This window comes from Aplysia californica, unplaced genomic scaffold (assembly GCF_000002075.1).
Source record: "Aplysia californica isolate F4 #8 unplaced genomic scaffold, AplCal3.0 scaffold00550, whole genome shotgun sequence".
NCBI classification, from domain to species: domain Eukaryota; kingdom Metazoa; phylum Mollusca; class Gastropoda; order Aplysiida; family Aplysiidae; genus Aplysia; species Aplysia californica.
In genome coordinates this window covers 251,080-262,995 of record NW_004797820.1, presented here as the reverse complement: position 1 = coordinate 262,995, position 11,916 = coordinate 251,080, and the positions used below count along the sequence as shown (strand labels likewise).

The following is an 11,916-nucleotide window of genomic DNA, read 5'->3' as shown; positions in this document are numbered from 1 at the left end:
AGTGGAATCAGATGCTTGTCAATTTTGGGGCATACAGAGTAATTGGTATCATCTTATAGCCTATCCATTTGCCTTGCTTCTGATGAAAAATAATCCATTTTTCTTAGATACAAGTCAAGATATTGGGAATTGAAGGAGGTGGGGGTCGCCTGGTTTCAGAGGTAAAATCAGCAACAAAATGGTTGCCAAAGTTGAGTTAATTCTGTAGCATGAGAGTTCGTGGAAACTGAAACTTTACATCTTCAGTAAAATCCACACAGAAATGTGTTCTTTAAAGGCCATGAAAGAGCCAAAAGCAAAAATTTGGTAAAAATTTCAAAACCTGAGGGAAAATGCCAGTTTCTTGGCTTTCATTATTTTGACAAGCACATGATTTCACCCCGCTGCCTCACATATCATTATCATACAAGAAACTGTGAGTATTTCCTTTGTTCAGACTGGAAAGGCACAAAGTTTTTGTTAATTCTACAAGAAAAGAAAGAAAAACTAGAACAAACAGGAACCGAAATCTATGTCACCACCATGAATAATGTAATAGATATCTTTGTTATTAAATATTTTGACTGCAAAAATTAGAGCAGATTTATGCAGAGTTGACTTTTGTACCAGTGACAGCTAACAAGAGTATGCACAAAAATGTCAGTGAGTTAAAGCATTTCCCAACCTCCGGTACAACCTGGCTATTTACTGATCGCTCAGACTGCTTGCTTCACCAACAAATAATGCTAAAACCTAAGCTGACAAAGGAAACTATGTCAGAACCTGTTCTACCTGCCACCTGCCCAAGACAACCATCAGTTCAAATGACTATTCGGGGGCTCTCGTTCAAAGGTTCCGGGTTCAAATCTGGGTAGCGACTGAAACATTTTCTTTTCTAAATTTGTCTCCTTTCACGCTCTCCAACAATGTTCTGTCGTCTGCTTTCATCTCCATTTTCTGCCCCTACCCCCCTCACCTCCTTTGCCCCCTCCCTCTTTCGGCCATCCAGGCAAAATTCAAAATTCCCTACCAACTGAAAATGTTTAATGTGTCCCACGCCCTCATATGACCTTTTGCAGTTGCCAGCCCAGTAAAACACTTACTAAAAAAAAAAAAGACTACCCCCCCCCTCCTTAATCCTTGTGGCTTTACAATACAGTATAACAACACTGATTTACGGTGTCCGGTGTCCACGTGTCCAAGACAACCATAAATTAAAAATACATGTATAGAGTAACTCCATTTGAACCTGTTCTTCACAGTTCATAAAAAAAGAGAAAAATTAGAGCTTTTCACATTTGTGAGGCGTGCTGACAAAATGAATTACTTCTTGCAATCAAAGAATGGAGATATCTGAAAAACATCGACACAACGGTCATATTTGTAGATTCTAAACCAACGACACCATTCTCTTCAAGTTTAACATGTCTTTTACAATTTCATACTAATAAATTGTAAAAACTCCAAATTTGACGATGACGCATCAATTTCCATCAAGCTTAAATCTGACGAGAAGAAACTAATTTTGTCAGCACGCCTCACTCTTTTTTTGTTGTTGCGACAAAGACAATAAAAACATTGGGCATCTTTGGCATGCGGTGAGATTGTTATCGTTAAAGAAACAAGCAGAGCAGGAGTCCAAGGCATGCTTGAGCTTGGTTAGAACTTTATCATCCCACACCCGTCACCGACTAGGCAACTACGCATATCTTAGACTGCCTGTATAGAAGGAAGAAAAAAAAAGAGAGAAAATATGGTTGAAGCTCAAAAGCATGAAGTGCGTTTGGTTTGAAAGTGCTACTACATTTCAACTTGAAGTGCATCTCCCAGTCTCATTCAATACTGTTCACAGACAGCAGAGAAGAGAGCACTTGATCCCTTCCGTTTTCATAGGTCATCCTCACAACAATCAAAATAATTTTTAAAGATCAATAGAAAATATATAGATATACCTCTTTTTCTCATACAGAATTAAAAAAAAATTCTTTAATATACATGTACTTATTGTTTTACAGTTGTAATAATATAAAGATATTTTTGTAAATCTAAACCTAAGGCACACCAAAATACAGTAAAAGATGATTGCAGAGTTCTTGAATTTAATGATATCCATTTAATATAAATGGAAAAATGGCACACATCTTTATCAATTCAGATATTTTATTTACATCTTTTTCAGATAATTTAAAAAAGCAGGATGATTGGTCAGATGTGATAACGAAAGGAAAAGCGACTATGAAAAAATTATTTAAAAAACCAACTTAAACCCAAAATTAAACAAAATAGAAATCTACACACATAAAAAAAAATACAGGTAAAAAAACTTTTTGTACTAAACTCACGTTGTATTCCCTTTCCCCCAACAGACCCACTAAAATGTGAAAACAATTTTCTTGTAATAAAACAATGCACATCTCTGAAACAACTGACACATTATAATAACATATTACTTTATTTAATGAGGAACATCTTTTTCAAACTTCATATCCCCCCCCCCCCCCCCACCCCTCCTATAAAAAGCAAGAACAAATGGTCACTTTTAAGGACAAGCGGGCTTACCCAGATTTTGAGGGTTTCCAGAAATCTTGACCTACACCAAAAATGGGCATTGCCCTACCTATTGGAGAAGTCTGGTTTCATTGGTGTGTATATTTGTTTAGTTATAGAGAAAACTATCCTTGTCTTTTAAAGAAAATGAATAAGGGTCCAAAAACTTTACCTTCAATTTTCTCAAAACAGCATTTTTCGGGATAGCCCCCTTGAGCTTAAAAGCGACCAAATTATATCTTATGTAACTCTCATTTAACAGTGTACAGCAGGAATGAAAGAGCAATCAAGCCTCATGGGAGCTACAAGAAAGCAAGCAGAATCCAAAAGTTTTCAAACAAGAACCAAGCTCAAGCATGTATTTGAAACAGAAAATTTCTAGGACATTCTTTTTGATGACAAGTAATAAGCAGCATTCCAAGGTGAATACAACATCAAGAAAAATTGCTCATTAAAGAATATGTTAAACTGGGACGACAGTCAAAGTGCAGGGGTTTATAGAAATGAAAAAGGAAGAATATGTGTCACGACACGGTGGAATCAGATGCTTGTCAATTTTGGGGCATACAGAGTAATTGGTATCATCTTATAGCCTATCCATTTGCCTTGCTTCTGATGAAAAATAATCCATTTTTCTTAGATACAAGTCAAGATATTGGGAATTGAAGGAGGTGGGGGTCGCCTGGTTTCAGAGGTAAAATCAGCAACAAAATGGTTGCCAAAGTTGAGTTAATTCTGTAGCATGAGAGTTCGTGGAAACTGAAACTTTACATCTTCAGTAAAATCCACACAGAAATGTGTTCTTTAAAGGCCATGAAAGAGCCAAAAGCAAAAATTTGGTAAAAATTTCAAAACCTGAGGGAAAATGCCAGTTTCTTGGCTTTCATTATTTTGACAAGCACATGATTTCACCCCGCTGCCTCACATATCATTATCATACAAGAAACTGTGAGTATTTCCTTTGTTCAGACTGGAAAGGCACAAAGTTTTTGTTAATTCTACAAGAAAAGAAAGAAAAACTAGAACAAACAGGAACCGAAATCTATGTCACCACCATGAATAATGTAATAGATATCTTTGTTATTAAATATTTTGACTGCAAAAATTAGAGCAGATTTATGCAGAGTTGACTTTTGTACCAGTGACAGCTAACAAGAGTATGCACAAAAATGTCAGTGAGTTAAAGCATTTCCCAACCTCCGGTACAACCTGGCTATTTACTGATCGCTCAGACTGCTTGCTTCACCAACAAATAATGCTAAAACCTAAGCTGACAAAGGAAACTATGTCAGAACCTGTTCTACCTGCCACCTGCCCAAGACAACCATCAGTTCAAATGACTATTCGGGGGCTCTCGTTCAAAGGTTCCGGGTTCAAATCTGGGTAGCGACTGAAACATTTTCTTTTCTAAATTTGTCTCCTTTCACGCTCTCCAACAATGTTCTGTCGTCTGCTTTCATCTCCATTTTCTGCCCCTACCCCCCTCACCTCCTTTGCCCCCTCCCTCTTTCGGCCATCCAGGCAAAATTCAAAATTCCCTACCAACTGAAAATGTTTAATGTGTCCCACGCCCTCATATGACCTTTTGCAGTTGCCAGCCCAGTAAAACACTTACTAAAAAAAAAAAAGACTACCCCCCCCCTCCTTAATCCTTGTGGCTTTTCCCTACAGTATAACAACACTGATTTACGGTGTCCGGTGTCCACGTGTCCAAGACAACCATCAATTCAAAAAACTACCCCCCCCCCCCCCCCCCCTTGTGGTTTTTTCCTACATTATAATGACACTGTTTAACTTTTTTATGTCCGTGTGGGGGGGGGGGGGGGTTGTTTTCTTCACATTTTAGAATACTTCTAGTGCGAAGACCTCTTTGAAACTTTCAGTATTTCTCAAAAAATCATTTTGACAGACTGCTAAGCAAAGCGTACGGATCGGACTTAGGAGTAAATTTCCTCTTTGGAAAGTGTTGGCACAATGTTCCCCACGTCGTATGGTCTTTGAGTAAAGGGAAGCACATTGACACAATAATGGTCATTTAGTGCTGGGAAAAAGTAAGACAGACAGACAGATACAACAGAGGTAAAGTAACGAAGTAGAACCTACCAGAGGTGCCCTCCAACCACCCGCACGTCGTATGGATACGATAGTAAAACATGACGTACGGATAGGGTTAAGTAAAGAGGCACCTTGGACAAATTAGTTTTGAGGTGACGATATGACAAGACCATTGACTTCTGACCAGCGCAGGAAATCCTGAATCTAACATCAATTCCCACTGAGTGCAGCCGTACTGACGAACCAAAAGCACAAACACTAGCATGCTGTGTGGACACAACAACAAGGCTATTGAAAAGTACATCCATACATGCAGAAATGATAATTGTATCAATCCATACAGTGGCCTTGCCCGAGACAGTCACAAGTATGATGTTATTAGCGGACAGCCACGCCAACTAGAGTCTCTAGCTTTATAGCTTTACACATGTAATAGGTCTTGCCATGATTAAACAGAGGAATATCACCCTAACCATTTCAGTTATGCATGGAACAACAAAATCATGTATCTATAACCCAAAGAAGTTTCAAGGCTCTAGTGCAGATGGTTGGTAGGTGCTTTGGTGTGGTTTCCTCTTTCTTTCCTATAAGATGTCTGTCATCCTTATCTCTCCTCCTGTTGTATACTGTGTGTTGCTTTCAAGTAACACCTCTAATCTTCTGAACTAATAAGACCTATCTGTGTTGCAAGTGCCCTAAAACTCTTGCTAAAACTAAAAACAAGGCTCCGCTATCATTTGTTAGTGAGAACTTAGCATGTCCATGGCACTGACTTATAGACCCTTGCTTAGCTTAGCTAAATCATGAGCTGAAACTGGGGTCAACAATAATCTCACGTCTTCTCTTAACCCTATCCGTACGCCCTGGGGTCATTTTGTACCCCAGGGGTTGTATTCTTCACATTTTAGAATACTTCCTGAGCGAAGGTCTCTTCTCTTTGAAACTTTCAGTATTTCTCAAAAAATCGTTTTGACAGACAGCTATACAAAGCGTATGGATCGGATTAACGAGTAAATTTCCTCTTTGGACAGTCGAGGCACAGAGTTCCCCACGTCGTATGGATATGACAGTAAAACATGACGTACGGAAAGGTTAAAGCTAATTGTGTTACCATCACAGATTGTGTCGCAAAGATGCCTACTTTCCATTAATAACAGATGAAAGCGACTCGCCAAGCATTTTCAAACAATACTCAAACTTGATTAAGTTGATATGCGATACATACACTCACTCTATTGCAAATGATAACAACAGTCACTTAACTCTACTTTGACACAAAATTAAAGATAAGAAAATCCTTCACATTGTATTAAAATGGAAAAAACTTAACTCCAAAAAGTGAAAGAAAAGGTCTGTCTGAAAGTAGGGCATTAAGGAAAAAAGAAAAACCAAAATGAAACTAAAAAAGAAGAATCCATATTTCCTTACCTGTGAGACTTGGGAGAAGTCTGAAATATAAATGTTTTAGTTTAGTTTCAGTAAGATTTTACGGTGCTCGCAACTGCATAAGGCCATATGAGCGCCAAGGGGTCGATGTCAACAGAGAAGTTCTTACTGGGAATCAGACTTACTCTGCGCACCTCTCTAGCTTTCACAGCACAAAGTCTGCTTCGACTATCAAGGCACCCCGGAAATAGCGGGTCACAAGAGTGTGACAAACATACAAAAGAAGTAAAGGAAAAATGACGATAGTAAGGATTAGGAAAGAAAAAGCAGTTCAGACACAGTTATGAGCATGACACTGATGAATCAGCCCATTTACAATTACAATTCTACTGTGCATCAGAACATGGTTAATGTTCCCCCTTTGGGAGTGGCCTAAAGACACTTCAGTTAGTAGCCACCGACCCAGGGGGTGTGAAATATAAATGTCAGATAAGAAAATTTAATAGTGTGAAAAGACCACCAGTGTCATCAAATACAAATACTTCCCCTGACTTGTGCTGATAGAGATAAAGGTACAAAAATTTCAAAGATGTGAATGCTTTGGAAGTTCCAAATAAAGATGAACGGCTATTTAACTAATTTTGTTTGAACTAACACTCATTTTTCCTAGGCTTTTGAACGGACTCAAGACCACAAGAAAAGTCTCTCAGACAAGTATCACGTCAATAAACGCTAAAATGTGTGTGTGCCTGGAGAAAGGCCCCAGTTGTCAGCAAAGCTATTTTTGAGCACCGGGGTTAAAAGGCCAAAAAAGTAATAAAAATTAAAGTTGTTCCCGCATCCGATCCGGACATTGGGGATTGCCTTGTTAGTGAGACAACTTCCTGGGCCTTTGGCATATTGTGGTAGGGTGGCCAGTTCCTTTCCACGCCGCCTTTACTTCCCCAACTCAGGTACCCATTACTGCTGAGTGGGGAAGGGGGGTAAAAAAAATCCGTGTCCGAACCAAGGCTCGAACCCGGACTTTCCGCTTCAGAGACGGGCACACTAACCGCTCCGCCACCGCACACTCTATAAAAAAAAAAAAAAAGTAGTCCAAGGTCAAACATTTTGTTCCACCAGAAAACGCATGTTTAAGATAAGATACATCTTTGTTGTCCAGATCCTGGCACATTGGTTTGGTGTTTCACCACGTACACACATACACATGCATACACGCACGCACGCACACAGACACACACACACACAAACAAATATGCACACACACACACAGGCTTACAGTCACATGCATAATATAAATGAACAGTAATGTAAACAATAAAAATCTTAACCAAGATACATACTCAGTATGCTGACTGTAACCCAATGTTATTCTGATGCATGTTCTAGGGTCATATGAAATGCGGGATCTTAGGAGAACCGGGATCTTAACTGATGAACCCAGGGAAGAATCTATGGTGAACCATGTTTAGGCTCACAATCGGTAAAATGTTCTCCCTCCACTCCACAATGAACTGACGTGCCCACTTGGTGGGTTTATGGCATATGGCGAGCAAAGAGTGGTTAACCTTGATGACCTATCACGGTGCATAGTGGCATGAGGCGTACTATTTTCACTTATTATCCTATCATGAGTCTCAAGATCTACGCTTATCCAGTTGCCCCTCCCTTTTACCTGTCGAAAATGTATAGCTTTCCATCTCTGACCGAGTCTCCCCCCCCCCCCCAAACCGCCTTTGTCGTTACACATCATTATGTTGTGAACACATCAATTAAAATTCAGTCTGTGTCGAAAATTCGGGAGCAGAGACAACTGCTGCAAAGGTCAGGGAAGAGTTCACGGTTCGATGTGATCCCGCCTGGAGCGAACGTGTAGGCCCTACCCACCCAGCGAGTGATGCAAGTTTAGGGGGAGAGCTCAGGTGTGAGTGCGATGTGTGGGGAAAGCAAACGAGTCGGTCAGTTCACACCCCGGTGTGATCCCGTCTCGGGCAAACATTGTATCGCTTCATTGAGTTTTACAACGTGTATGTGATCACATTCATGATAGTGGCTGATCTTTGACGCAACGGACAGTTTATTGATCTCAACTTTTCACTCTTGGTTGATCGGCTGTGCCCGCCTGGGTTTTTGTTTCGCAAATTATTATCTGAAATGCGGGATCTTAGCCGAATGTAGACCATCAGAGAGGGATCTTAAAGGTGACTTCTGTACAGTAAAAATTCTGTTTTCCTAAAACAAGGGGATCTTAAGCGAACCGGGATCGTAAGCGGTGGGATCTTAGGCGGAGACTACTGTACTTGTAACAAGATGGTGAAGATGGAAGAATTTTGATGGACCGTGGTAAAAATGACCTTCTGTATCTTTCTTTGTACTTTGTTACAGATAAGAAGCCTTTCTTACTAACAGATTGAAAGAATCTTATATATTACGTTTAAGTATTGGTCATTAGGGTTTTTTTTGCAACACGTACTTCACCAAAGGTTACAAATCTGCTCGAAATTGGGTTTTCCTCCAAACTTTGTTTTTAACAACCTATGTTACAAAATGTGTTATTTCTTTAGAACTACTGAAGACATTAGTACAATTTTTAAATCAATGTGTTCAGCATAGAATTTGCAACACCAATATGCCCTTATTTCAATATCCACAATTTCCAACAACTGAAATCTTTCTCCAGGCACACACACAAATCTTCTTGCATCAAGTGAAATGAGGCTCAGACTTAGACCAAAGAACGTTTTTTTTTAAACTTTAAAAAAAAAAACAGTTTGGATTTTCGTCTGATTTTTTAAATGAGTATAATCATGCACAAATATTTCAGTTTTCCTCTGAAAAATGTTCATTAATTCATTAAGTTAAATATAAAGCTTAAAACAATCTAAAATATGACAGTTAAGTTATATTTCACCATCTTCAGTCTACCTTTGACAACTTTTACATACAATGAATAGCGAAATGTGGTGAGATAAACAAACAGTACTCACCTTTGCTTCAGCTTGGCTCTGATGAGAAAATATAAGTAAACAGTTTGTATCAACTGATGTATGAAAACATTAATACATCTTCATTTCTTAAACAAAAGGAAATGCATGAGCTTGCAATATTTCCTGTCAGTTTCAAAAGTCAAAATCAGTTTTACATGCCCAGCCCATTGCAACTGGCAAGTGTAATAATATGTGTCACGACTCAGTGGAATCAGGCGCTCGTCAATTTTTGGGCACATGGAGTTATTGGTTTAATCTAGAAGTTTGTTTATTTGTCTTTCTTTCGGTGAAAATTTTACCCATCTATCTTGAATAGAAGTCGAGATATTTCGGATGGAAGGAGGTGGGGATAACCTGTTTTCTGAGGTAAAATTAGCGAGAAAATGGCCGCCAAAGTTTAGCAACTTCTATAACTTGAGAGTCTGAAAACTGAAAATGGACATATTTTGTGCCATTGATCAACATTTTTCAGAAACAATTCACATAGAAATTTATTTTTATATGGACATAAAACGTGTTGAGCCAAAAGACAAAAAATTGACAAAATTTGTGAAACTGGAGGAATAATGCCGGTTTCTTCGATTTCCTTATTTTGACAAGCACCTGATTTCACCACCATGATATTATCATCAATTCAAATTCTTCTATCAATGACCGAAATAAATTTCAAATAAAAGGAAATTCATCTGAAAGGAAAATCAAGCAATCAAACAAAATATGTGTACTCACAAACTTATCCCTGTTTTCTGTTTCAACAGATTGTAAAATAAGAGATTTACACTGACGATACACAATACCACTGATTAGCACAGTGAGTTATACTGATAGGTAACGAGTTTTAGTTTTAGTAGAGGTTCTACAGTGCTCGCAACTGCATGCATAAGGTCATATGAGCGCAAAGGGGTGGATGTTAACAGAGAAGTCCTTACAGGGAATCGGGCGTTTCTCGGCTCACCTCTCTAGCTTCAACAGCAAAGTCTGTTTTGACTATCAAGGCACCCCGGAAAGAGCGGGTCACAAGAGAGTGACAAACATACAGTAGAGGTAGAGGAAAATGACGATAGAAAGGATGAGGAAAGAAAAAGTAGCAGTTCCCTGTGGCAGTTAAGGCACAGTTATGAGCTTGACATTGATGAATCAGCCCATTTACAATTACAATTCTACTGTACATTAGAACAAGGTTAATGTCCCCCCTCTGGGAATGGCCTAAAGACACTTCAGTCAGTAGCAACGCCCTGGGGAGTGATTTTTCTTTTCATGTAACTTCGGGACCTTTTTCTTAGTCACACACACATATCCAGCCTAACACCAGATTTCTTACCCTGGAGCCAACTGTCCTGATGAACTGATCAATGACCAGCCACTTTTCTTTCACCTCGTCCACTTGCTTATTCTTAAATGGATCTCGGATGCGGATCTTCACTTCCAACTTGCCACCGACAGTTTTTCTACCGTCCATCAACTGGCAGCGTGGGATCATAGAGAGGGAAGAGAATCAATGCGGTATCAGATAAACAATAGAAAAATGCACACACACGCACAAAAACCCTCAACAAGCAAAGAGCTTTTATTAGTCACTATTAGTTTTAGTAAGAGTTTTACGGCACTTGCAACACAATAAGGTCATATAAGTGTTTAAGAATAGATGTGTTACAAGAGAGTAACAAACACAAAAAAGAAGGAGAGATAAGGAGGATAGATGTTTGATAGGAAATGAGGAGCAAACCACAACAGAGCCCCCACCAACCACCCACTTAGTCACAAAGCATAATAGAAGTCAAAACAAAAACAAAACAATAAAAAAAAGGACCTTTAGTCACAATAGCAGTCAAAACAAAAACAAGTAACTCGCTAATCTATTCTCTTTCCCTGTAAGGTAAAGACAAGAAGAGTGAAACAGTTGCTTGTGACAGTGACATCAACTTTTCTCATCACTTTATGCGCTTTGACATACACGTACTGCAATCTTCAACAAACTACTTTAAGCAGATATGCATTTTGGATGAAAAAATTTTGATGTACATTTTTTTTTTACCTATGGAGCAATTTGGCTAGAACGGCATAGAATTTCTGTCAAGGAGCCTTCAATAAAAGCTCAACTCTCTTCAACTTGTACCATTTGCTAAAAAAGTCCATCAACAAGAAGAAAATGCACTCAAATAAAACCCTTTTACAGTTCTGTACAAACTTGTATCCACAGTATGGAACTTGAGGATTAAGGGATGAATATGAGAAGCTTACTTACATACGTATACATACAAAAATAATTTACATAATATTAAGCATGTCACTTGTTTTTAGTTTTAGTAGAGGTTTTACAGCGCTCGCAACTGCATAAGGTCATATGAGCGCCAGAAGATTAGAGGTGTTACAAGAGAGTAACAAACATAAAAAAGAAGAAGGGGAGATAAGGACGATAGATGTTTCATAGGAAAGAAGGAGCAAACCACACCAGAGCACCCACCAACCACCCACATGTCACTTGTTTGTAATTAAGACCAACTAAAATCGAACATAACATTTATCATGAAGTGAGCTTTTGTTGAGACCAGTGTTGTTGGGTGTGAGGATCACAGTACTTGTATCACAAAACACTCAAATCATGACAAAACACACGCATTGTAACAAAATACTCACATCGTAACAAAGCACTCATATTGTTAAAAAGTATTTGTACCATAACAAAACACTCACATATTAACAATACATTCACATCATAACGAAAGACTCACATTGTTACAAAATACTTGTACCGTAACAAAACACTCATATCATAACAAAACACTCATATCATAACAAAACGCTCGCATATTAACAAAACCCTCACATGGTAACAAAATACTCACATCATAATGAAACACATAATAACAAATTATTCACATAATACCAAAACACTCACATGGTAACAAAATACTCACATCATAATGAAACACTCACATAATAACAAAATATTCACATAATA

General features: G+C 38.5%; 1 protein-coding gene across 3 annotated transcripts in view; it reads right to left on the bottom strand.

The window, feature by feature from the left end:
* LOC101845420 (coiled-coil and C2 domain-containing protein 1-like) overlaps positions 1 to 11,916 on the bottom strand; it is a 57,327-nt gene that overhangs the window by 12,374 nt on the left and 33,037 nt on the right. For 2 of the 3 annotated variants that reach the window (XM_013087140.2, XM_035971978.1), the window contains exons 23-26: positions 10,276 to 10,416; positions 8,955 to 8,972; positions 6,010 to 6,029; positions 3,467 to 3,496 (exon numbers count right to left, since the gene is read on the bottom strand). In XM_013087140.2, the coding sequence (XP_012942594.1) occupies positions 3,467 to 3,496; positions 6,010 to 6,029; positions 8,955 to 8,972; positions 10,276 to 10,416 (209 nt within the window). The remainder of the gene's footprint in view (positions 1 to 3,466; positions 3,497 to 6,009; positions 6,030 to 8,954; positions 8,973 to 10,275; positions 10,417 to 11,916) is intronic. The other variant, XM_035971979.1, reaches the window with a different exon arrangement.